General features: G+C 40.1%; 3 protein-coding genes, 2 long non-coding RNA genes and 1 pseudogene across 5 annotated transcripts; 4 read left to right on the top strand and 2 right to left on the bottom strand.

Annotated features, from left to right (window-relative positions):
• Window positions 1–1,419: 1,419 nt before the first annotated feature.
• LOC133728197 (uncharacterized) lies at window positions 1,420–2,907 on the bottom strand. The gene is made up of 2 exons (XR_009855669.1): window positions 1,983–2,907; window positions 1,420–1,818 (listed from the first exon to the last, which is right to left on the bottom strand). It is a non-coding gene; the product is annotated as an uncharacterized LOC133728197 (long non-coding RNA).
• Window positions 2,908–8,443: 5,536 nt separating this feature from the next.
• Window positions 8,444–9,302, bottom strand: LOC133728196 (CAX-interacting protein 4-like). The gene has a single exon (XM_062155606.1). The coding sequence runs from the start codon at window positions 9,164–9,166 to the stop codon at window positions 8,459–8,461; it is 708 nt and encodes a 235-aa protein (XP_062011590.1). The 5' UTR covers window positions 9,167–9,302; the 3' UTR covers window positions 8,444–8,458.
• A 3,260-nt stretch (window positions 9,303–12,562) lies between these two features.
• LOC133730415 (toll/interleukin-1 receptor-like protein) lies at window positions 12,563–13,075 on the top strand. Its single transcript, XM_062158012.1, has 2 exons — window positions 12,563–12,933; window positions 13,030–13,075. Exons 1-2 carry the CDS (start codon window positions 12,563–12,565, stop codon window positions 13,073–13,075), a joined length of 417 nt encoding a protein of 138 aa, XP_062013996.1.
• A 2,499-nt stretch (window positions 13,076–15,574) lies between these two features.
• LOC133730414 (uncharacterized) lies at window positions 15,575–19,358 on the top strand. Its single transcript, XM_062158011.1, has 2 exons — window positions 15,575–18,200; window positions 18,427–19,358. Exons 1-2 carry the CDS (start codon window positions 15,575–15,577, stop codon window positions 19,356–19,358), a joined length of 3,558 nt encoding a protein of 1,185 aa, XP_062013995.1.
• Window positions 19,359–19,433: 75 nt separating this feature from the next.
• LOC133730413 (disease resistance-like protein DSC1) lies at window positions 19,434–21,220 on the top strand (annotated as a pseudogene).
• A 1,764-nt stretch (window positions 21,221–22,984) lies between these two features.
• Window positions 22,985–25,054, top strand: LOC133732271 (uncharacterized). Its single transcript, XR_009857015.1, has 2 exons — window positions 22,985–24,293; window positions 24,744–25,054. It is a non-coding gene; the product is annotated as an uncharacterized LOC133732271 (long non-coding RNA).
• Window positions 25,055–26,676: the final 1,622 nt, after the last annotated feature.

Genomic DNA, 26,676 nt, shown 5'->3' with positions numbered 1-26,676 from the left:
CCTATATTACATTACAAAAGTTTACAAATTAAATTGCGTTAACAAAATAATAAGTAAATGCTTCCTCAGAGCTTGCTACAAACGGAAGTCTGAAAAAGGTCAAAGCAGGATGAAATACGCTTTTATCAAACTGCCAATATAGGTTAAGGACAAAAAGAACACCACAATTTCCATTGCCATCGTTACACAGAGCATGTAATAAACTTCAATCTTTCTAAGTCGTCGAACCTTCTGTTTCTTTTTGGGAGGCTGCTGCACATTGTTTTATTGATATTCGTATCGTGGTTTTCACGGCTGACTTTGCCACAGACCTATTCTTTTTTGGGCATCTAGATTTTGTATGATTTCTTGCACGAACTACATTTTCAGCTGTTCTTAGATCGCTTGCTGCTTTCAGTACCCTGCATGCCTTTGCTCTTGACCTTGATTGGATCTTTTAGGATGCTATTACAACCGCTTGGACAAACATTGATTTATTTTTTTTGATTCAAAATCTCTTCCAATACTGGATCTAATTTATTGAGTTCATTTCTCAAAATGTCAGTGCCCTCCTTTGGCTTCGATGCTAGGTAAGATATCTTGCTACCCAAATAACTTAAATCGCCATGCCTGCATATATAAAACATAGGATTAAATTCAGTTTACCCCCCTGAGGTTTGGGGGTAATTTCATGTTAGTCCATATCCTCTCAATTTAATCAGTTTACCCCCGGAGATTTCCAATTTCAATCCGCCGTGTCCAATGTCTTAGGCTCCGTCCAAATATTGGGAGAAATTTTTATGTGCTCCCGTCACTCCACGTGGCATATGTGACGGACCACTCTGATTGGTCCACATCATTTTTTTCTCTGTTAAAACAATCATAACAACGTTATCTCTACCCAGAAAACAAATGAAAAGAATGAATAAAGCTTTGAACATCCGATTGGGAAGGATCCATGAAGGCTAGGCGGGAGAGAATTGGGATTTGTCCCTTTTAAAATGGATGAATACCAAGAACCTTCTCCTTTTCAATTGAGAGAGTGAAAATGGTAGTCTTGCTTCTCTAGCTTATCAGGAGGAATTGGATTGAAAAAAAAAATGATTTGTGAACATCCAACAGATCGAAGGTGGGAGAGAACTGGGCTTTTGGTCGTTATGAAATTCCCAATGAATAATCCTAGTGGAATACATCCTATATCGAACTACAGTCAAGCAATAAGTTCCAACTGTATGATATCAGATGTTTTTCAAAAAAAAAATTGTATGAGATCAGATCATTGAATGAAACTTAATTTTGGGAAGGAGAAATTCAAGAACAATCCAACTTTGTATAATTGCTTATGCTTCTTTGAATCTCCCAATTTCTCCGTCCAAGTTATCGTCATGGTACTAAAATTAATAAAACTTCCAGCTTTGCATATAGTCAGAGTGGAAGAGCTTTCAGATCTTGTTCATAATTCCAATAATATTGTGAAGTGTGTTCTTGGCTGACCACGGTTTCAAATTCCAACAGAAAAGGAAAATACAATTGACAATGACGTGGACCAATCAGAGTGGTCCGTCACATATGCCACGTGGAGTGACGGGAGCACACAAAAATTTCTCCCAAACTTAAGAGCAAAATTACTCTTATAACCCCCGACTTAGAAATCAACCCCGTCTTCTTCTTCTTCGTCTTCGATCTACGGCAACAAAAATCACTGCCCCCTCCTCACATCCTAATCTTCTTCTACCCTGCACAAACCCATACCTGCCCACCACCTTCTCTCTCTGAGCTCTGATGGGCAACTCCAATACCCAAACTTCATCATGTAGGAATTCCACCAATACCCAGAATCTGCAAACGAAAAATCCCTAACTTTGACACAATTTGTAATAACCACAACTACACCCACATGCTCAAATAACAAAAATCCTATCTTTGATCAAGATATGGAAGAATTCAGAGTTTTACACCATAATCACAATCAAATTCAAAGACCCTGAAAAGAAAAGGCTTACATCAGTGAACCTTTGCCGCTCTTCTAGCTCCGGTGAATCTCCCCACAGCGAATCCGCCTCTCGGTAACCTCCTCCGCTCTTCTACCAACCCTGCTTTGTCGTCGTATTACAGCCCAAATTGGTACTTCCTCTTCTGCCCTTGTTCATAAACTTGCGCTTCCTTCAGTTTAGGTTGAGCTTCACGAGTTCCCTTCAGCTCTTCCTTTTAGCTTCACCGGCAGCAAATGAGCATTACCTCGAATCAGATTAACGTTTTTCTTCAAATTTTTGGCTGAAAATCCAGACCCAACGTTGGGCTCCAGCGGCGGCTGTACCCAATCGATCGGTGGCAGAATAATTAGATCCGGAGATACCAGCCTCCGGCTGAGGCTTTGACTTTGGCCCTGAGGAAGAAGCAGACGGCGGGTCGTATGTGTCCGGATCGAAATCGATGCTGACTCGACGGTTTTCTGAGAAAGATGGCGCCGACTTGGAGAAGTAGCCGGGGGTGAGGAAGGAATTGACTGTTGGGATCGCAAGGGTTTGACCAGGCGGGCAATGGAGTATATGGAAAGATAAATCGGAGGACAGAAGAGGAGACGGGTCGGGTGGAGTGGAGTGGAGTGGAGGGGGTGGGTCTTTGGGGCTGCCCATCGGAGATGAGAGAGAGAAGAAGAAGAGGATTTGAGGAAGAAGAAGAAATGAGTTTTTTTTTTTTTCCTTCAATTTTTTGTTTTGTTTTAAATGACTATTTTAGCCCTTAAAGTGGGCCCCTAAAGTTGGACTTAACGTCAAATTTAGATGGAGCCTCATACATTGGACACGACGGATTGAAATTGGAAAACTTAGGGGGTAAACTGATTAAATTGAGAGGACATGGACTAACATGAAATTACCTCCAAACCTCAGGGGGGTAAATTGAATTTAATTCTAAAACATAATTAGAAAGTCAGACATTTTAATTTCTGATCATTTGAGACTATATTCCATACTTTTCTTTCATACTCGTTTTATGATATGTTGGGATTATATTGCATTCAACAATCTAAAATAGGTGTAAAAAATGAAAAATTAATTGTAGCTATAATTCTCATAACAGAATACCCAAAAAGAGAACTTATATTCTGGCCATAAAACCAAAATCTAAGATCAACTTTGTGGTATAAGTATTTGTGTACCTAATCAATTGCAGAGCTTCACTAGGTATATTGTATTGTTTATGGCCTTTGTTTTTCAATTATTTATATATTGCTTTGAATATCATTAATGAAAATTAATAGTCACTCTATCTTGATGTAATCTTGCTTTGAGAATCAATGTATATAAGTGGAAAGCAAATTGATTGTAAAGTTTAGCTGAAGTGAAAGCAATAAAAACAAAACACATCTGATGTTAGAAAAGAAAAGGTACATCGGTTATCTCTATAAAACATATGTAAAATAGGAGATCGTAAATCGATTAAAATGATAAAGGGATGTTATAATAAGAATGTAGAATCGCTGTAAATCTGTATGTAATTAGGATTTTATTTAATTAGGATATCCTGTAATTATGGAAAGATTGTTTCCTATTAGAGTTAGACTACTCCTTTGTACTTGTATATATACCCTCATTGTGGGATGAATAGAATTATCGAATTAACCTTGAATTGAAGTATTCTTTTCTACTTGGTATCAGAGCAGGTTCAATCCTTTGAACTTGCGCTGCATCCTTTGAATCCTGAATCCCGAAGAACACCACAAACCGCTGCGTACCACCACCGTTGAAATCAAACCATCTTGAATTTCAAACCACCATCACCCTACCTTTTTTTGAAAAAAAAAAAAAAAAACTTTTTTTGAAAAAACATTCATATCCATCTTGAAACCCTTGAAAATCCAATCCTGCGAAAATCATGAATTCCTCAATGATGCAATCAGAGAAACAGGCTATGGGGCATTCAGTGACTACCGAATTTTCTGTTATGGCTCAACGCAAACAGGGTCCTCCAGGCTTCTCAGGACCTTCTCCACACCGTCCTCTAGGTAAACCAAATCCATATGCAAACAAAAGGTGCATTATCTGTGGGGAATTAGGTCATAGCAAGGAGTGGTGCTATGAAGTGATTGGTTACCCTGATTGGTGGGACTTCACCAAGAAACCGCGAAAGAATCTGGGCAAGGCCGCTGTTGCTACTAAAGAGGAAGTTTACCTGGACAATGCCTCCGCTAATGTAGCGCAGTCAGGTATGAAGGGTAAGGTTACTTTTAATAGTACATGGATAATTGATACATGTGCATCTGACCATATGACCAATGACCCAAGTCTTGTGAAAAACCTTAGACGTTCCCCTCAAGACGTTGTCTCTTCTGCTGATGGTACTCCAACTCCGGTCACCGGAGAAGGTTCTATTGCTTTATCTGATACCTTAACCCTTGAATCTGTCTTAGTTGTTCCATCACTAGCTTATAATCTCCTGTCTGTTGGTCAAGTTATTTTAGCTCTTGCATGTATTGTGACCTTCTATCCGTCTTTCTGTGTGTTTCAGGACATTCTGACTCGACGGATTCTTGGTTATGGTGTTAGAAGGGGGAAATTATATTATCTGGATCGGACAGAGACTGGAAAGAAACAGAAGCATCTTTTGAGACAAGCTAATCAAATCAACGGGGTAGAGAATGCGAAGGAAGCAGTATGGTTATGGCATCGCCGTTTAGGTCATCTATCCTTTCGTTATCTTAAGAAGCTGCAACCTCAATTGTTTTCAGTTGTTAGTGATTTGGATTTCCACTGTGACATCTGTGAACTGGCCAAGAGTCACCGTATTTCATATTCACCAAGTCTTAATAAAAGTCCTGTTCCTTTTATGAAGATTCACTCCGATGTCTGGGGTCCTGCGAAAATTCCTTCTCTTTCTGGAGCTCGGTATTTTGTAACATTTATTGATGATTGCACTCGCATGACATGGGTGTCATTACTGAAGAATAAGAGTGATGTATTTGGAGTGTTTACTGAATTTCACAAAATGGTGGCAACTCAGTATCAACAATCCATCATAGTGTTTCAGTCTGACAATGGTGGAGAGTTTGTGAATGGCCCTATGATTGAGTTTTGCCGGTCACATGGAATTCGTCATCAAACCTCCAATTCTTATACTCCTCAACAGAATGGTTTAGCAGAACGGAAGAACAGGCAGTTGATGGAAGTTGTTCGTGCTTCCTTATTTGGCATGAATGTACCTCGATCCTATTGGGGAGAAGCAGTAAAATCAGCAGCATATCTTATCAACCGTACTCCTTCACGGGTGATTGAGTTTCAGAATCCTCATCAGAAGCTTCATACACTTTTGACCATCCCTTCTATGCCTAATTTGGAGCCCCGGGTGTTTGGGTGCACAGCCTATGTTCATATTCCCAAGCCTCAACGCAGCAAGCTTGATCCCCGTGCCCGTAAGTGTATCTTTGTTGGTTATGCTGACTTCCAGAAGGGTTATCGATGTTATGATCCCCTTACTGGCACTATATATGTCTCTCTTGATGTTGCTTTTCGTGAATCTGAGCCTTATTACTCAGGGGGAGCTTCTCAGTCTTCCCTTCAGGGGGAGAGAGGTTGTGAAGGGAATCCTCGTTCTATTATTGATTTTGATTTCTTTGAAGACTTGGAAAATTTGGAGGATACATTTGAGGGTAGAGATTTGGAAACAGAAAATGCAGTTGCCGAACAGAGCATTCTGAATTCCGAAATAGACAATGCGACTGCCGAACGAAGTGTTGCGAATTCCGAAACAGAAAATGTGACTGCCGAACAGAGTGTTGTGAATTCCGAAACAGAAAATGTAACTGCCGAACAGAGTGTTGTGAATTCCGAGACAGAAGAGATGACTTTTCTGGATAGTTTGAATCAAAATCAAGACGTATCTGAAGCTCACACACAAGATATTCCCCCTTCTGCATCACCAACTGAAGATCCCGGTCAGAATGATCCTCCTCAGGTACCCCTAAATTTTAATGAATCTTCTGGGTTAGAAAGTGTCGAACCTAGGAAATCACAAAGGGTTACCAAGGGAATTCCTAAGAAACAATATGAACCAGATATCAAAGCCAAAGCTAAATACCCTATAGCTAATTTTATGTCTAACCATAGGATTTCTGAGTCACATGCACTTGTTGTTGATCAATTATCTACTGTATCTATTCCTAGTAACGTGCAAGATGCATTGACGGATCCAAAATGGACAAAGGCGATGAATGAAGAATTGGAAGCTCTTCAAAAGAATGCAACATGGGAGCTAGTACCTATGCCGGTTGGAAAGAAGACTGTAGGGTGTCGTTGGGTATTTACTGTGAAGCTTAATGCAGATGGAACTATTAATAGATACAAGGCGAGGTTGGTTGCCAAAGGATATACACAACGCTATGGGATTGATTATGAGGAGACTTTTGCACCTGTGGCAAAGATTAATACTGTCCGGATTCTAATCTCACTTGCAGCAAACAAAGATTGGCCCTTGCACCAGTTTGATGTGAAGAATGCGTTTCTTAATGGGAATTTGGAGGAACAAGTGTACATGGATGTGCCCCCAGGTGTTAAGAATTACCCAAGTGACGTTGGCAATGTGTGTAAATTGAAGAAGTCTTTGTATGGCCTGAAGCAGTCTCCAAGAGCTTGGTTTGGAAGATTTTCAAAGTCCATGAAAGCCTTTGGGTACAGACAGAGCAATTCTGACCATACCTTGTTTATCAAACGCAAGAATGGTAAGATTACAGCTCTTATTGTGTATGTTGATGACATGATTGTTACAGGGGATGATCCGAAAGAGATGAATGAATTGCAAAAGTATCTGTCAAAGGAGTTTGAAATGAAGGATCTGGGACAACTGAAGTATTTTCTGGGTATTGAAGTTGCAAGGTCTAAGAAGGGGATTTTGCTTTCACAAAGGAAGTATGTCCTTGATTTACTTGTTGAAACAGGGATGCTGGACTACAGACCAATGGAGACACCCATTGAGATGAATCACAGACTTGCTATTTATCCTGATCAAGTTCCAACTGACAAAGGGAGGTATCAACGTCTTGTAGGAAGGTTGATTTATCTTTCACATACTAGACCTGATATTGCTTATGCTGTGAGTGTTGTTAGTCAATTTATGCATTGTCCTAGTGAAGAGCATATGGATGCAGTCTTTCGTATTTTGAAGTACTTGAAGATGGCGCCAGGTAAAGGGTTACTGTTTCAGAAAAAAGATGAATTGGAAGTTGTTGGGTACACAGATGCAGATTGGGCTGGTGATAAAACTGACAGACGTTCTACATCTGGGTACTTCACTTTTGTTGGAGGGAACCTTGTCACTTGGCGTAGCAAAAAGCAGAAAGTTGTTGCCAGATCAAGTGCAGAAGCTGAGTTCCGAGGTATGGCACACGGAGTCTGTGAAATGTTGTGGATTCGTAATGTCTTGAAAGACCTGGGTTACAAGCTTAAAAAACCTATGGATTTGCATTGTGATAATACAGCTGCCATTGAGATTGCACATAATCCAGTTCAGCATGATAGAACAAAGCATGTGGAGGTTGACCGTCATTTTATTAAAGAAAATCTTGACAGAAACGTTATTCGCTTTCCATTTGTAAACTCAGAGGAGCAATTAGCTGATGTTCTTACTAAAGGAGTGTCCAGGAAGGTATTTGACAGCTCAGTTGACAAGTTGGGCATGATAGACATCTATGCACCAACTTGAGGGGGAGTGTAGAATCGCTGTAAATCTGTATGTAATTAGGATTTTATTTAATTAGGATATCCTGTAATTATGGAAAGATTGTTTCCTATTAGAGTTAGACTACTCCTTTGTACTTGTATATATACCCTCATTGTGGGATGAATAGAATTATCGAATTAACCTTGAATTGAAGTATTCTTTTCTACTAAGAAAACAGATCGATTTTTTAAAAGATAACTGATATTAAGACCCAATTTCTACATCGGGTACTTCAAATGAAGCGATGTGTAGCGGAATTTTTAACATCGGCTAATAACTAATATCTGGATTATCATGATCTTAATTTAACATCCTCCACCAAGACATTGGTCAATTTTTTTTATTTTTTTTTCAATGATTAAATATCAATGTCTATTAGCATTATTATTTTAGTAGTGAAATGTGAAAATTTTACTGTATTTGCTGAGTATATATGGCAACACCCTCTTTTTTTCCTTGTAACCTTAGTCAACACAGAAGTAATGAACAAAATTTACTTGAAATAACTCTAATCAACTTAAGGAGTAAGGCATAGCAATACCATAGCCAACAAACTTACTTGGAAGCTCGATAAGAAATCAACAAAAACAGCACGTTAATACTAGTTCAGTTGCTAGATGTGATCATATAGGTGTGAAAACCCAATACACATTCATCACCATCATGGTCCAGACTCCAGGCCCCAGTCAATTACGAGCTACGACCTTCAATCATATACCCTACGAACTCAATTACTTAACTACTCTTCCTATGTCGTCGACGTCGTTTATTGATCATCCTCATCCGAGGACTCATCTCTCTTTCTCCGTTTCTCCTTTCTTCTTTTCTTCCTATCCCTTTCAGAATCATCTGAATCATCATGTTTCCTCTTTCTGCTTCTCCTCTTCTTCGACCTTCCTCTCTTCTTCCTCTCCCCAGAATCTGTATCTGAACCATCAACATCCGAGTCCTTGTTCTTCTTTTTCAGCTTCTCCTTTCGAAAACTCTTTTTCCCATATCTTTGAGCAATGAGCCTCTCCATATCAGAATCATAGTCCGAATCTGAACTCTCAATGTCTTCATCCTCCTCCTCACTATCAGTCTTAACAACGTCTTTTCCCTTCGCTTTACCCAGCTTCCCCTTCAACTTGCCCAACTCAGAAGCAACATCAGCCTGGATAGCTTCAAGCTCCTCCTTGTCCTTAACACTCAGAAAATTCCTACATTGATAGGTGAGGTGCCCAACCCGGCCGCACCTCTTGCACGCCCCACGAACCTCGTCAGAATTCGGCCCAGTTATACGAGCGAGTTGGAGAAGGCCTTGATAGCTAGCATATGCATTCTCAGCATCTGGTTTTGAGTTTGACAAATTCGGCTGAGGTGCATAGGGATCGTACCCAATTGTACTCTGCCATATACCATGAGTTTGAAGGGCAACACTACTGTGTACCCGATTGTTTGGGGGCATGCGAACCCTTCCTGCGGTGGCCGGCATCTTGAAATTCCAGGATCAAACCCTAAAAAGAAACAAACTATTTAAAATTCTCAGAAATTACACAAACGAAAAAAGAAAATTACTTGAATTTAAAAGCCCCAAGAGAACACAATTTGTCCTCAAAAGCACTCATACATATCATCGCCTGAAAATTTATGTAGAAGAATCTAATTCCGATTCAATAGAGGACGTAACAATTACCACTGTACAATTGATTTTGTTCTTTCCTCGACCGGGAAAGAAAAGGTATATCCCTACGATGGAATGTAAATCCTAGGGTTGTCTTAGACGAACCTTGATGGCAGACGACTCTGGAGAAAAAGCGTTTAACTATGGACTGATTGAAAGAAGGAAACCCTTTATATGTTTTTAACTATGATTCGGCTGAAATTGAAAACCAATTGCCAAGCGGTCTTGCGAAGCGAACATCGTTCGCTGTTGGGCCTCTTTCCAAAAAAACAAATTGGTTGCGAGTTGTGACTACCTAGCTTTGAGAAGAAATCGGACCACTATAAAAGGATGAAATGTTGATCAATGATATGTCTACATGATAGATGGAGTGTGGTATTCGTTTTTAGTCACTTAAATAGAGCAAGATTTTTTATCAGATCACGTATTACATACATGCAAGTTGTTAATGAAATTCATTTTCTGATAAGGAAAAAAAGTTATTGGATGATACAATACCTAGCGTCCTAGCTTCATTTTGTTTTTTCATTACATACGAATTGCAGTCTCACTAGTCTGGGAGTCACTCACTGAAAATACTTGGATGAAACGTTTTGCTGGGTTTCGAGGATTGATAGACACGTTGCAATCCTTACTGGGCAGAAATCAAAAATTCACACAGAAAGCACAATTTTGGTTACGCAGTGAAAATCTCAATTTTGAGATTAAAAATACTGCGGGACTCTTACTCTTGAGAACCCAAATAAAATCAATCAACTTATTGATGAAGAATATGGTTCTTTACAAACACATATAGCTCTCTACGCGGCTACAATCTCTAGACTCACTAGAGAGGTGCTTATCTTGAATCTTCATCTTTTTCTTCACTTGAACGATCTGCAAATATCGTTCCACTTGCACCACCAATCTTCCCTACTAATCTCGAGAGAATGAACAATGAAACACTTAGACACGGAACAAGTGTTTCATGGACTCCTATGGAACTCTTTCTCAGCAAGCAAGACACACAATAATTCTTGCATCAAAATCCCTACACAATCAACGCTACTTTTCTGAATATATTGAGGAGAAAATAAATTCTCAACAATTAAGACTTAACCCTAATTGGACTCCTACTAGGAAATATCTTTTAATAAAAGATATCCAATTAAAATAAACAAATCCTAAATCACCTAGGACTTCAAAAGCACGATTTTATCAGTTGAAAAATATCTTTGTAAAATAAAATATAAAAACCAAAAGATACTTTCCAAAATTGGACTCCCAAAAATGTAGGGTTGACTAGGACTGACTCGGGCAGACTCGGGGATTGCAACCTGTGATTATGCATGATATGCAATTACCTGAAATTCTCCGAGATCAGTTTTGATGAACTTTGTAGGCTTCTTCAGTGCTTTGTATATGGATGTCAACACATCAAGTATAAACCTTATACCTACACTCACTCTCTTAAACAAGTGGCTTCATGCCTTCAGCCTAACCTATCTCGATTGAAAATTAGGGCACAACCAAATAAAATCACAAAGCAAATCCGGAACTCTCGGCAAGAAAATAAATCAAACTCTCTTTGATAAAATTCATCACTGATTCTATCCAAAAAAAAAAAAATTCATCATTGATTGTGGTCCTCTCTCAGCATAAACTGTCATCAGTAGTAATGATTACACTTGAGGGGTGCGATACTATTCCATACTGTTCGAGTAAACTGGCGCTAAATTATAAGGCTGCATAATAAAAGTGATATGACCAACTCCATACATGTAAGTCTGGACTGCTTTCCCTTCAATGACATGGAAAAGTCCGCAAGTCTTTGCTGTCAATTACAACTCCAGGAAGGTGAGAAGGAAAAGTAAAGAAAACGCGTCTACTTAGCACCACGCGATTTACTTTCTTACACTTTTCTTTTTGTCAAGTTACTTTCTTACACTTACAGGGCAGTTTCTCAAGTCCACACTTTGAATTGCCAACTGAAGGAGAGTAAATTCCTGCACACTTTCTTGTTACCATATACCACTTAAGTCCACACCCTGGCCAGTCAAAAACCAAAAGAAGAAGAAGGACATTTTTTTTGACTTTGTCAAGGGGAACCCAAAGGCTTCCTAGGCCCAAGATAAACCCCTTCGGCGCATGTGAAATGCTCCAACTATGCATTGCAGCACAGTGCCTGGCCACTTTGACAGCTTCGGGGTTCGAACCTAGGTTGGGGAGCACACCCAACTACGCAAGAACCACTAGGCCACTTGCAGTGGTTGAAGAAGGACATAACTCCACATCAATTGCTTAACAAAACGTAACTATAGGACCGGGTTTGGCATGTTTTCAATGTTAGTCTTCATTTTGAGAAGTCACTAAGATATCCTAGAACTAGCATACACCACCTTATTTTCTGAGATTGTCCTAAATTCCTTTGGGGAAGGGTCTTAATCTACACCAATTCTTAACCATGTTTGGTGCTGCATGGGACTGGAAAGTAGGATTATCAAAATAGTGATATTTAATGGTGTTGTATTGCATTGGGTTATAATACATATTACAATACTCGATGTTAATTTTAAAATTGTAAAGACCACAGCTCAAAAGTTCAAAAATAGGGTGGCTAGTTTTTATATATATTTTCTTTTAGCCTGATTTGGCTAGTTTAAAAACATTACAGCTTGAATACCGATTTTAAGATTAAAACGTATCAAATTTGAAACAAAGAGGAAGGAACTTCCCACGACAGCAAATGAATGTGAACTCCAAGCCACAAAGAGGATGTTCTCTCTATGCTTATTGTAATTTGGGGTTCAGGCTCTATGTCCCTCCCTTGTATTCTGCAATTTCATTAATCAAGGCTTGAGGGCAGCCGCACCAGACCCACTTCAAAAAAAAAAAAAAAGATTCATTAAAAACCCTACTTTCAAAATATTTACAAACTTACAAATCCACAAGTTCACAGATAAATGAACTATGATCAAATGAGAGTCAAGAGGAGTATACGCCAAGGCCCACATCTTTAGGAAGGTGAGACAAAAAAGAAGGAAAAGTAAAGAAAACGCGTCTAATTATATCACTACGCGGTTCTCTCTCCCTTCCATACTCAACTTTTCTAACACTCTTCATTTTTCAGAGTGGTCTCCTCTGCAACTAGCTTTCATTTCCTCTTCCAGTTTTCACAGTTCACAGTGGTTTTCCCTTGACCTTAATTTTCGATCTTGGTGGTTTCCAATGGCTTTGAGCACCCACAGAGCCTCCTCATCTCGTGCTTGGGCTGAACCACCTCCCCATTGGGATTTCGATGTTTTCTTGAGTTTCAGGGGTGAAGACACCCGCACGGGTTTCGTCTCCCATTTATTCCGTGAACTGCAGTACCGGCAAGTATTCAAGACTTTCAAGGACGACCGAGAGCTTGAAATCGGAGCTAGTATCTCTCCAGAGCTCTTGAGGGCAATCGAACAATCACATCTCGCCATCGTTGTTCTCTCACCCAACTATGCTTCTTCCACTTGGTGCTTGGATGAACTTTCCAAAATTATCGAGTCCATGGAAACCGGATTTAAGAGAATTCTGCCGGTTTTCTTTAATGTGGATCCATCCAAGTTGAAATTTAAAAATAGAAAATACATTTTATTTTAGCATGATATATATTAGACCTGTGTGGAATTAACTTTTCCTTTGTTCTGAATTAATATCAGGGAACAGAAGCAATCAAAGGCATACGTTTATGTTTACCTTGTTTAGAAGAGGCAGATTCAAGCTGGAATTTTGAATGCTTCTCTAGGATGCCCAAACTAAAGTTTCTTGAATTTGATAATTTAATAATTAGTTCAGGCCCCAGTCCCCAAATTCCTTGAGAATTCTCTTAGAGTGTGTTTGGATGAGGGAAAAAATGAGGGAATTTAATTGAAAGTGAAGATTTCATAATTCCTAAAACCCAATTTCTTCGTTTGGCATTATCAGATTGGTAATTTTAAATTTCTCTGTGGAAAAAAATGAAGGAATTCGTTATTTAAATTCCTCACTTCAATTTCCACCAAACTATGTGTCATTTACGAATTCCTTTGCAGTATTCAATTTTTATTTCCAAAACAAGACTTTTTTCTATTTTATCTTTTTATTTGTTTTAAACTTTCTTAATTTATTACACATTTCAAATCCTAAATAGATGCAACCAAACAATAGAAATTGCAATTAATGGAATTTTAAATTGATGGAGTTAAAGATTCCATCATTTATAAATTCCTACAGATTTTATAATTTTTTCATCCAAACGCACTCTTATGGAATTGGTATCCTTCGAAATCTCTTCCAGCTAGTTTCCGGCCAAATATACTTGCTGAACTGAAGATGCGAAGTAGCAATCTTGTCCGGCTTTGGGATGGAAGACAGGTAACAATGTCGATAATGTTTTCTACTTCAAAATATAGTTTTAAGTTTCCCAAAGGTAATTATTTGTTCTATGCATTGTACAGCTGGGCTGTTGAGCTCGTAAAAAAGGGGGAGAGCGTCTCTCTCTAAAACTTAGAGAGAGGTTTTCTTTATGGAAAGCATGAACTGAGGTGGGTCCGGATCCCTGGGATCTAGCAGATTTTCTGGAAAAGTGGTCAATTTGTCCCTCTGAGTCTCCTCACGAGGGTTTTCTGGATTTGGTGGGTTTCTAAGGTCTTCAAGGTTTCTACGGTCGATTTCATCGAAAGTTGGACGGTTTTCTTCGTTTCCTGGGGTTTCTGAATCAGATTGTTGCAGTGCTATAGCTGGTTTGTTGACAGAGAAGATGGAGGAGATTGGTAAGCAATTTGCTGGTGCGCTGGTCCTCACAGAGAGAGAGGCAAAGGGAGTCCGGATCCGTGCAAGTGCTGTGGAGGCCGCACAACGTTGTAAGTATGCTTTGGTGTGTAAGGTTGTAACACCGCGCTACTATCGAAGGCAAAACTTCATTGATCTATTTAGTAGATTGTGGTGTGGTGAGAATGGGGTGGTGATTAGTGATGTAGAGGATGGTCTTTTTCTGGCTCGTTTTCAGTCGGAGAAAGATATGGTTAAGGTTCTGGATAGAGAGCCATGGGATTTTGATAATTCCTTGATTGCATTAAATATTCTCAGGGACGAGAATGCGGTTACTGATGTCCCGCTATCAAATACGTTGTTCTGGGTTCAAATCCATGGGGTACCCTTTCGGTATCGCAATTCGGAGGTGGCTGAGGATATTGGAATGGAGGTTGGTCAGTTAGTTAATATAGGGAAGGGGGGTGGAGGTGATTGTGTCGGGAGGTTTCTACGGGTTAGGGTTCGGATGGATATTACTCTGCCTTTACTTAGGCGTACTGTAGCCGATTTCCCTGGCGTTGGTCCGATAGAGGTGGATTTCCGGTATGAAAGGCTGCCGGAATTTTGTCAAGAATGTGGTATAATCGGCCATCCAACGAGGATTTGTGATAAGAAGCTGGGGATTAAGGATAAGAAGGAGAGTGACCGACCGTATCGACTATTTCTTAGGGCTGAATCTGATATGCATGGGAAGCGGTTGGATGAGAGAGTGGGCAGAGGTAGGTTTGGAGATGGAGGTAGCGGTAGTGAAGTTAGTGATTCAATCAGTGGTTCTAAAACAGAAGGGGGAGGCTTTGGTGATGGTTGGAAGATGAAGGAAGGTCAGAAGCCTTTGTTTTTAGAAGGACCACTCAATGATACGGCATCGTCGCCATGCAAGGAAGAGGGTATAAAAAGCAATTTGCATGCAGATTCTATCTGTGACAAGGGTACAGTGGTGAGGCGGGTTGAAGATTCCCAAGGGGAAGATAAACAGATTGCTAGAGCTTTGTTCCCGGAAATGGAGTCTCCTACGGTGGTAAAGGAGGTCAGTAAGCTACTTCAAGCTGAATTTCAGGGGGCCGGAAAAAAGGAGGTGAAGGAGTTGTTAGGTGATGCAGGTTCTAGTTCAGACAAGATTATGAGCGGTGAGAATGCATCTGCTAAGTGTCTAATTTTTCAGACAGGTAATTCATATGATAAGAAGGACGTTGGAGGACAGAAGGGAGGTCGGAAAACAAAAAAGGTGACGGCCTGTAGGAGGAAAAGTAATGAAGTAAGAGGTGATGTAATAACAGAAGATACTATATCTGAGGGTGGCAAGAGGAAAATTGAGGTAAAACTAGAGGTGGATCAACAATCTTCAAAGAAGGTGATGCTTTCTGAGGGTATCCCTGAAGTGGTGGGTGCAGCAAGGCTGGCCCACCACGAGCAATGAGGCTGTTATGTTGGAACGTCCGAGGAATGGGGGGAGCTCGGACGTTCAGGGATCTGAAGGACTTCATCTTTGTTCATAAGCCGGAGTTAGTTTTCCTAATTGAGACGAAGATGACCAAGGATCAGATGGGAAAGCTAAAAACGAGACTTGGTATGGATGGAGTCCTTTGTGTGGGGAGAGATGAGGAATATGGGGGTGCTAGAGGTGGTCTTTGTTTTTTATGGAGGAGTAGTATTGCTGTTTCGTATATTTCTTCGAGTTTTTATTTCTTGAATGTGATGGTGACCTGGGAGGATGGCAAGAAGAGTAGAGTGACCGGTTTTTATGGGCACCCAGAGACAGCTCAGCGGGAGTCTTCTTGGGATCTTTTGAGATTGTTGAAAGGGGAGCCAAATACTCCTTGGTTGTGTTGTGGAGATTTTAATGAGATTCTTGACTTCACGGAGAAAACGGGGTTTGTTATTAGGTCTCAAAGACAGATTGATGCCTTTCGGCGGGCAATTGAGGACTGTGGTTTATATGAGTTTGCCTTCACAGGGTTTGAATTCACTTGGGATAACAGGCGTGAAGGGGAGGCAAATGTTAAAGAGAGATTGGATCGTGGTTTCGGTAATTTGCCTCTGATACAACAATGGGGTGGTTTATCATGTCATCATCTTGTGGCTTTGACATCTGATCATAATCCCATATTAATTGAAGAAGATCCTCCCTTTAATTCCAGAGAAGTGAGGAGGAGAGGAAGGCGTTTTCTTTTTGAAGAAGTGTGGCTTACTCATGAGGATTGTGGAATAATTGTAGAAGGCACGTGGACTAGGGTGGCAAATGCTACAGTTTCCCAAAAGCTGGGGTTCATCGCCAGAGATTTAAAGAGTTGGGGAAAAGAAAAATTTGGTAATGTGAGAAGGCAAGTGAGTACCCTTAGGGAGGAATTGGATGAATTGCAGCGCCTATACCCAACGGCAGATGTGTTATTAAAAAGGAATGAAATTGGAGGGCAGCTTGATAGAGTTCTAGAGACTGAGGAAATTTTATGGAGACAGAGATCCAGAGTGACGTGGTTGAAGTGTGGTGATCGAAACACTCGTTTCTTTCATCAATTTGCCAAACACCGGGGGAAGGTTAATCGGATCAATGGAATTTTGGGTGAGGATAATAGGTGGAGATCTAATGTAGAAGAGATTGGTAATGTCTTTGTGTCCTACTTCAGAAATCTATTTACAACTGGGGGAGGGGTAATGAATGAGCAGATTTTTGAAACAGTGCATAGTCGGGTTCCTGCTGAGTTGATGGATCAACTTAATCAACCTTTTACCAGTGGGGAAATTGAAGCGGCCTTAAAGAGCATGAATCCGACAAAGTCTCCAGGTCCTGATGGCTTGCCAGCGGTTTTTTATCAGAAATTCTGGGGTATTGTTGGTCAGGACGTGTTGGATGTGTGTTTGAATTTTCTGAATGGGAATGGGACGGTGGCAGAAATAAATAACTCCCTTATTACTCTTATTCCTAAAGTTCAAGAACCAAAGAAGGTAACGGAGTATCGGCCAATTAGTCTCTGCAATGTCCTGTACAAGTTGATTTCGAAGACTCTTGCAAATAGATTAAAGTGTGTCTTGCCGGAGGTTATTTCGGAGACACAGAGTGCTTTTGTGTCGCAAAGGCTAATTCATGATAATACTACTGCAGCTTTTGAGATTATTCATTGTTTGAAGAGGAGGGGTAAAAAAAGTAGGCAGAAAGTTGCGGTCAAGCTTGATATGGCGAAGGCATACGATAGGGTGGAGTGGGATTTTTTGAGAAGAATGATGGAGGTGATGGGTTTCCCAGGTCGTTTCATTTCGCTTATCATGGATTGTGTTCAGACTGTTTCTTACTCTGTACTTCTACATGGGGCACCTTTTGGGAGGATAAAACCTTCTCGTGGATTAAGACAAGGGGATCCCATTTCCCCTTATTTGTTTTTATTGGTTGCAGAAGGATTTTCTTCTTTGATTAGATGGGCAGAGCAGCAGAAGATGGTTCATGGAGTTGCTATAGCCAGGGGGGCACCATCTGTGTCACACCTATTTTTTGCAGATGATAGTCTCTTGTTTTGTGACGCTACGGTGTGGGATTGTGTGAACCTAAAGAAGATTTTCTGTATGTATGAAGAGGCCTCGGGGCAGAAGATTAATCGAGAAAAATCGGCGATGGCTTTCAGTCCTAAAACGATGAGATGTATGCAGGTTGCTTGCAGCAATGCCTTAGATATGCCCATTGTTCCTTGTCATGAGCGTTACTTGGGTTTACCTACTATGACAGGAAGAGGTAAGAAGACTTTGTTCCGTTCCTTAGCTGATCGGGTATGGAAAAAGGTTACTGGATGGGAAGGAAAGCTACTATCGAAAGCAGGGAAGGAGGTTCTAATAAAGTCTGTTGCCCAAGCAATTCCTAACTACACTATGAGCATTTTTCAATTGCCAATTGGGATCTGTGAGGAAATTAATAGATGTCTTGCTCGTTATTGGTGGGGGAAGTCGGGGGGCAAAGGAATACATTGGCGAAGGTGGGAGGGATTGTGCACTAGTAAGGATGAAGGTGGGCTGGGGTTTCGTGATCTTGTTCATTTTAACCAGGCTTTGCTTGGTAAGCAGGTGTGGCGGCTGCTGACCTTCCCTGATTCCTTGGTGTCGAGGATGTTTAAAGCAAAATATTACCCAAAGTGTAGTCCTCTGGAAGCAACAGTGCGCTCTAATGCATCATATCTTTGGAGATCCTTTATGTGGGGGAAAGAGTTGTTTACTTAAAGGAATTAGGTGGAGGGTTGGAAATGGGGAATCAATCAAGGTTTTTTGTGATCCATGGGTTCCAGATTTAAATGGATTTCGAGTTACGTATAGCGATGGTGCTCCTCTTGCTCTTGTAGTGGCTGATTTGTTCAACGACGCCGGGCTCTGGAATATTCAATTATTGGATCAGTTGGTTGGAGCCCAAGAGAAGGAAGCTATCTTGAAGATTCCTTTGGCGAGGACAACTAAACCAGACTTATGCATCTGGAACTACTGCAAGAATGGGAGGTATACTGTAAAGAGTGGCCATTGGTTGGCTAGGAAGGAGGCTCGGGAAGGGCCGGTGAACAATGTTAACAATGCTCCAGGGAAGTTTTGGAAGCATCTTTGGAAGCTTAAAGTGCCTCCAAAGATGAAACATTTTCTGTGGAGATGTGCAATGGGATTTATACCGACTATGGAAGCGTTGCATTGGAAGAGAATTACTCAGACGGCGATTTGTTTCCGGTGTCACCAAGAGATAGAAACGCCTGTACACGCAACATGGAGGTGTGGAGAATGTGTTGCGGTGTTCGAAAGGGCGGCTTTCTTCTCCAAACTGTCAACCGGTCAGTTTCCTTCTTTTATTGAGTTTTTTTATTATGCCATGGAAACCTTGGAGGAAGAGGAGTTACAATTGCTTGTCTTCCTTCTGTGGTGGAATTGGTATGAAAGAAATTCCCTATATCACAATGGAACTTCGTTGTCTTCTGAGATGGTATTTGAAAAAGGGGTGCAGCAGGTGTCTGAGTGGCGTGCTACTGTCATAAGGAGGAATGTAATTGAGGAGGGGTTTGTATTTGGTAGGTTGAATGGTTGTGATGGGTTGAGGGTGCATGGGGAGACCTTGCATGGGAGCACTGTAAATGGTTGGCAACCTCCAGAGCGAGGAAAACTGAAATTGAATTGTGATGGGGCAGCATCACCCAATGCGGGCCATTATGGGGTGGGTTTTATTGTAAGAAATGCAACTTGAGATATTGTCTTGGCTGCTGGTCAGAGAATTCTGCACCTTGTTTCTCCTTTGCTGTCAGAGTTGCTAGCCATAAAAATGGGGTTGGAGATGGTGAAGGAAAGAAGGTTAGATGTCGTGGAGGTGGAAAGTGACTGTCTTAGTGCAGTGCAGCTTATTAATCGAAGAGAGAAGTGTTTTGCTGCGGAAGGGATAATTGTGGAAGAGGTTCAGTCGGTTCTAGATGATCTTCATATCTCTAGGATCATTCATACGCCGCGAAATAATAATCAAGCTGCTGATGCAATTGCTAAGTTTGTAGCCCGAGGAAGTGGGCGGGAACTATGGTTAGAGGATGTGCCTTATTGGCTCATTTCCATCACTTCTAGTGAGAGGCCTTTAACCGAAGCTGGTAGGAGGGGTTTGAGTAGAGGATGTTCTTCCAGGTTGTTGGGAGTTACTGAGTCTATAACGGGTCAAACCCGAGTTATGTAATCGTTCTTTTGGTTGAATAAAGGTTTATTTTCTCAAAAAAAAAAAAAAAAAAAAGAGTCCGGAGCCTTTGTGCTTGGCGTTACCATCTCCAAGGGCTTTACCGTCTTTGCGGTCGTTAAATCTAACTGATTGTAATCTTTGTCAAGGAGTTATCCCGGACGATATTGGCTACCGCTTCCCGTCTCTAGAAGAATTCCATATTGGTGGAAATAATTTTGTTAGTCTTCCTGCAAGCATTAAATGCCTTTCTAAGCTTCAGTACATTGATTTGGAGAGGTGCGAAAGGCTTCAACAATTACCGGATCTCCCATCGAATAATCGATTAGAAGTACACGGGCAGACAATTGTGATTCCTTAAAAATGTTGTCAGAACCATCACAGCAGGGCAGATTCACCGAATTGTGGCACTTTTGTTTATCAACTGTTAATTGCTTTGGATTGATTGACAATGAAGGCTTGAATAATGGAATATTTTCAATGCTAAGGAGATTGGAGGTATGCTCTCTCTCTCTCTCTCTCTCATATATTGAACATGGATAATTATTCCTTTGGTACAGGGGAACTTTTCCTCATTCGAGATTGTAAGTCCTGGAAGTAAAATTTCAGAGTGGTTCGATATTCAAAGCGAGGGAGATTCATTGACTGTGGAGCTGCCTCCGGATCGGGAATCATGGAATTCAGAGTGGATGGGCATTGTGTTTTGTGTTGTTTTTGCCGATCAGAATGATCCTGAGTTTGAATATTCGTTTTTTAAATGTTCATTGCCTTGGATTGGTAGAGGATACACACTGCAGATGGATAGGCATTCGATGGGAGATCATCTTTGGGTGTCTTATATTCGTCGTTGTCAAATCCAGGATACCACAAGCTGCTCTATTACGTTATCATTCGAAGCGTGTTATTACAATAGCTACACGACTGTTCCATGCTCGGATTGTATGAAGAGGTGCGGGGCTCGATTGTTGTACGAGCAAGATTTGAAAAACCTCCTCAATGGGACAACCAACATCTTGAAGCGGAGTCGTGAATATTGTGACAAGGACGAGGCAGAGGCAATGCAATTGCAAGTGGTAGATGGCATGAATACTAATCGATCTGTGGGGAGGCATGTTTTTGTGATTTATATAAATGGTTTATGTCTGATGTAGGTTCCATTAACTGATTAACCCAGTCCCCTAATTTATATTTGTGTATCTGTATATACAAGGTTCATCAATCAGTGAAGCTCTAAGTTTGAGATTGCCTTTATATGTGGCTCAAATATCCAAAATAAATAAACTCGTGTAATTCTCACCAAAAAGAAAAGTTGTGTAAATTGTGCTAAAAAGACCATTTGAGTAATTTTTGTACTCATAATTCGTAACCGCAATAAAACGACAGGCTTATTCTCATTTAGACTCTTGTAATTTTTGTTTTGTTTCAGAAAATATCTCTGATTGGTGTGTATTTATCCATGCATGTAAGCCCTTTTCTTTTTAAGGAAAGACCATTGACTCATTACGTTTTGTTTTAAACCACAAGCATTACTGCATTGCTACTTCGCTAGATATATCAATGTCACAAGGATTCCTACATTGGTTTAAGTATTCTTTATTTATGGACAATCTACCCAAAACATCGTTGTCCTGTAAGAGAAAAGTTGTATACAAAACTGCATCCACGAATAAACATGTCTTGGAGTCTTATAATCCAATAGTTGAGATTCATCACTCCCATATTCAAGGTTGATCATGCTACAACCAACATACTAACAATGTGATGACAGTAATTCAAGTTGTTATTAGTTTTTACTGTATTTTTTATCTTTTGTCAAGGATTATTAGTTTATACTCTATAGCAATGAGTATTTATAAGTTAAGAGATATGTGGAAGATACATTTGCCTATAACGAGTTGTATTCAATCTTATGCTATAGGAACTACCCCTTTCTGGTTCTGATTCTCGTACAACTGGGCTGCTAGTGGTCTCTTTTCACTATGCCAAAAACTGCATCACACTACACTTTTTAGACAACGAAAAAAAAATTTCCGTTGTGTGATCACTGAAACTGCTTCACACAACAGGTTTAATGAGATTGGCGTTGTATAAGGAGATCGTACATCAATTTTTTTGGGTCCAAGATTATTGTACAACAGTTTTAAGGATTTTTCTGTTGTCTGAATGTAAAAAAAAATTTCCCCTCACCTTGCTCAAATTTGGGTCGAAATTTGAACTGACCTTGTACAACAGTATAGTTGTATCTGTTGTATGAGAGTAAGTTGCAAAATATTTCCCTCCATTCTCCCATTTCCCTCCCATCCAGGCAACAAGAGGAGGCAAATTGAAAATTTAAAAGTTGCATTCAAACAACACATAAGTGAAAAACCATGGTCTGATGCCTCGTACGTGCATCCATCAACTAATGGCTTATCTAGCCATGTGTCCTGGACCACTACACATTCCGACCAACTTGGAAAAAAAAAAAAAAAAAGCCTACAAAATCATTCACTTCACAACTACCAGCCCTAGACACACTGACTCCAAAACTTCATGGTCAGACTCAGACCCCGACTCTTTCTTTCCAAAACTCCACTGCGACTACCAGCCCGACCCCAACTCTCTCCGACACTGAAGCCCTCGACCCTAAATCCTCCGCCTCCGAAGCCCTCGACCTTAAATCCACTGCCTCCGAAGCCCTCAAGCCTTGAACCCCAACTCTCTGGTACCAATCCGAAGCCCTAAATCTGAGATTTGTCTTCGAATCTGGTAAGCCCTAAAATTTGGGGGTTTCTGGTTTATCGTCTTCTCGTCCTCACTATGCACGAGTTTCGATTTCACAAATCACAAATCACGGTCTTGATTTCTGATTCTTCACTTTTGATTTCTGGTTTTGATTAACCGGAGGATTTCGGGTTCTTCACAAATCACAAATGACACTTTTTATTTCGGGTTCTTCACTTTTTATTTCAGAGTTTTGATCAACTGGAAGGTTTCGGGTTCTTCACTTTTGGGAAGATGGAGTATTGTGGTGGAGATGTTCTCAGCTCCGCCCCCGATATGTTAGAAGCAGAAGTATGGGAAGATGGAGATTGTGGTGGAGCAGAATTCGAGGATGTAAGCCACGCTCCCAAAGGCTCTGTCAAGAAGTTTAGAATGTAAGCTTCGTTTTGATTAAGTTTTGCTTGCTAAAGTCTTCACATTAGGGTTCGTTGAATGAAATTTGGTGTTGGGTAGTGAGTAAATTGCTCGTATGAAGTGTTTTCGTATTTCAAAACAACCATTACTTCTTAATTTCCAGTGGTCGGTTTCCTTTCCAGGATATATTCAATCAAATCCTTGGCCTGCACTTTCGGGTGTCATAGTTTCAGTAGATATTCTAAGTTTACAATGACATAGGATTTTGGCATGCAATTTTTCACCATGGCATGATATTCTTAGATATACGGGCATAAAACCACCAGAACAGGTTGAGATCCTGCCTTAAACTTAAGCAACGTTTTAAGCAAGTATATTGAGCGGTACAGAGTGCGCCACAGCAGATCTTAATCTTACTCTGCCACTGTAGGGGGATTGTATGTTTTGAACCTTTTTTTGTCTTCAAGTTGGTGCTCGACCTTTACTCCACATTTAATCCAAATTAGGTATTGTTTAGTTTCTTTTTTCCTTGGCTCTAGTTAAGTACACCTTACACATAACTGATGTTGGTCTAACTTCAAGGCCCAAAATCTTCTTTATGGTATTACTATAAAAGAAACCAATTTTGGCTCCCTGATCTTCTCCTTGGCATGAATAAATATAGAAAATGCTACTCTGATGTAAGTATCTTTGGATTTTGTTGGACTTTGTTTGTGCTCGTCCAATTCTTGTTATTGTGGTGGGTGAACAAAGTATGGATCTTTCATTTCTCTGGAACTTTAATTTACTGACATTGCAGTAATGTGCCAAATTTTCTGTCGATTCTCTTTTTGTGGTGCATATTTTGAGGTGGTTATGTAGTCCAGTTTCGTTTGATATTGCATTTTATCACAGCTTGCTTGAAGTGAATGCACTTTTTATAATATTTTCATTTTGGAGTTTCTCACTGCGAGAGTTGTTGCTTGCAATTAATTCTGCATTGTTTTGAGGAAGTTGATATATCTCGAACGGAAAATGCTCATGGTTTGCTCATTGAATTTGTTTCAGACTGTTCATGAAGGGCGCATATATCAACTAAAACTGTTCTATGACAAAGATTATCCAGAGAAGCCACCAAGTGTACAATTTCATACACGCATCAAGATGACTTGTGTCAATCATGAAACTGGAGTGGTAATGTTGTCTCATAACCTGCATTTTAGGATGTTATTCAACTGCTTGGTTTTGACAATTATTGGCTTTGCTCCTGGTTTTAATTTATGTTCCCTGTTTTCATAATTGTTGGCTGATCGAGGACTGCATGGCATGTGTTGATCTTCTTGAAGTCATGCTGGTGGAACATTTGCAGAGGTTACTATTAATACACATAAAGTTATGTTTGAAATATAGATGTTTATCATCATGTGATGAGTAGTTTTTACCCAAATGAATTTAAGACATTGCATTTCTGTCATTTCAGGTTAAGCATGATGAACTTTTTACCCCTCTTTTTACTCACTTATTACTAGCATATGGGAAACTTTGGATGCTATATGTAACCCAGTTTACGTAACTTATTCTAGTAAACAAGTTTCTAACTGAATTTTACATAAATTTTTATTCCTCTTCTAGTTCACGTGAGATTCACTTCTCTTTTTAAATTTCCTGAGTTTGGTTGCGTACTTGCGTCCTTCTTGATATGTCTGTTCAGAGTTTGAAGTCTAATATATTCTACATTGGGTATTAGCTTGTAATTTCTTTCATACTATTTTGCAAATATTGTAGTCATGTACTCTTAGCCTCTTTAAATTATTGTTTCAGGAATATTGTGCAGCAATGTGAATATTCAAATGTTAAAGCTACTGAACTGATTCTCCCACAGTTTGTGTTTTGAAAGATCACCTGCCTTCCAAAGTGGGGTTTGCATTAAGAGATGTAGATGCAAGTCTTTTTCTTTTTTCTTTTTCTGCAACTTCTTGCGTGTAGCAACTCATGTGTAGTGTGGCTTTTGATGTGGGAATATTGCATGCTGCCTCTTGAAATAAGTTGTTGTTTTTTGTTTGTGGTTGTAGATTATTCAATTGCAGAGAAGTTAATTTATTCTCTCAAGTCAATTTTTTAAAGGTTTCCTTCCCTTGGCTTGTTAACTAACATTACATCAGTGGTGGCAGAAGTAGAAGAAAGAAGAGAAGAGCAGCAGGAGCAGGCATATTACATCAGTGGTGGCAGAAGTAGAAGAAAGAAAAGAGGGGCAGCAGGAGCAAGCATTAGTAGTGGGCGAAGTGGGCAAGCAATCATAAATAGTCTAATAATCACTGTATCCATTTCTAGCAAACTTATGTTTTTGTCTCTGATGCAAGTAAGACAATAAATTGTCACTGATTCATGACTTTGTGGAACAATGACTAATACGAATGTATATATCTTGGTGGATCCAATGTATTTTGAAGTTTAAAGTATGGGTTAAAGTACTGCTAGTTCATTTGATGGTTTGCATCAAATTTTATTTCCATTTGAACACTATTGTTCATTAGGTAAATGGATGTTTAAATGATCATACAACAGATTTCTCATACATCAGACAATGGTTTTTTGAAAAAATAAAGTCTTCTAATTAACTCTCACACAACAGAAAACACTAGAGCTCCGTTGTCTGAAAAGCTTAACAAACAACGGACTTAAACAAGTTTTGTTGTCTAAAGGCAGCACCGCAGCTGCGCAGCAGCTGCGCATAGCATCTGCCGAGCCATCTGTCGAGTATCACACAACACGTTTAACACATACACGTTGTCTGTGTGTTTCTCAGACAACTGTGTTCCACCGTTGTCTGAATTTTCATCAGACAGCGGCTCGGTCTACAACGGTGGGTCTCCATATCCCACAACGGTTTCCATCTGTCGTCTGATAATGTTTTTGGCATAGTGTTTGCAACAATGGTCTTCCGCTATTCTTCCTTTGAGTACTTGAGGAGCCCATCCTGCTCCGTTACGATGCCATGTTGATGTTGTGAAGACGAGGCTGATCAAGATATTGCTTTGATTGGTTTGTGATTTCTCTTCCATATTCCTTTTCATTTGTTGTTCTCGATCATTCCTTCTACTGCTAACATTCATTCCTACAAATAGTAAATTATCGTTGTAAACTTTAGTGTCCTGTAAATTAATTTTCCAAGAGTAATGAGTAGAAGTCTAAGACCATGATCCAATCCATTACCTTCTATGTTCTCTTTCACGAGTTATATTCATCTTACTATTTATATCGTTCCTCATTTATTACTGCAATATGTAAGTCATTCCATTTTGTCTCTGTATTTCTAGTAGGGCTGGGCGTCCGGACCCGAAAGACCGAGGACCCGACCTGAATCGAGGAAAAAAGCCCGATTCGATTCGGTTTTAATATAGTAATTTTTGGTTCGGTCTAAAGCCCGACCCGATTTCATATAATCGGTTCGGTCTCGGGCTTCACATTTTCAGGGACCGAAAGCCCGAATCGCCCGATTTCATGTATCAATTGCCACATGTCAGTCCTTGATTGGGTGATATAATAATATGTTAAATATTAAAAAAAAAATAACAAGTTAACAACCCTAAAACGCAAAAGCCTAAAACATGTCTCTTGCGGTCTAGTAACCCGACCTCACTCACCTCAGCCTCCCTCTCTCTCGATAGTATCGAGGATTCGAGTCGATACCATCTCAGCCCCAATTTCTGAAATCTCCCTCTCAGTCCCTCCCTCACGGTCTCTCTCCGTCCAT

Source organism: Rosa rugosa, chromosome 2, assembly GCF_958449725.1.
Source record: "Rosa rugosa chromosome 2, drRosRugo1.1, whole genome shotgun sequence".
NCBI classification, from domain to species: domain Eukaryota; kingdom Viridiplantae; phylum Streptophyta; class Magnoliopsida; order Rosales; family Rosaceae; genus Rosa; species Rosa rugosa.
The sequence above is the reverse complement of the archived record's forward strand: the minus strand, read 5'-3'. Positions and strand labels throughout refer to the sequence as shown.

Excerpts from the sequence above, each read along its gene's own strand:
- LOC133730414 (XM_062158011.1), top strand. The coding sequence starts at position 15,575 with ATGAGGCTGTTATGTTGGAACGTCCGAGGAATGGGGGGAGCTCGGACG. Across the intron at positions 18,201-18,426 it reads TTTTAACCAGGCTTTGCTTG|ATTTAAATGGATTTCGAGTT; the intron begins GTAAGCAGGTGT and ends CATGGGTTCCAG.
- LOC133728196 (XM_062155606.1), bottom strand. The coding sequence starts at position 9,166 with ATGCCGGCCACCGCAGGAAGGGTTCGCATGCCCCCAAACAATCGGGTA.
- LOC133730415 (XM_062158012.1), top strand. The coding sequence starts at position 12,563 with ATGGCTTTGAGCACCCACAGAGCCTCCTCATCTCGTGCTTGGGCTGAA. Across the intron at positions 12,934-13,029 it reads TTTAATGTGGATCCATCCAA|GGAACAGAAGCAATCAAAGG; the intron begins GTTGAAATTTAA and ends AATTAATATCAG.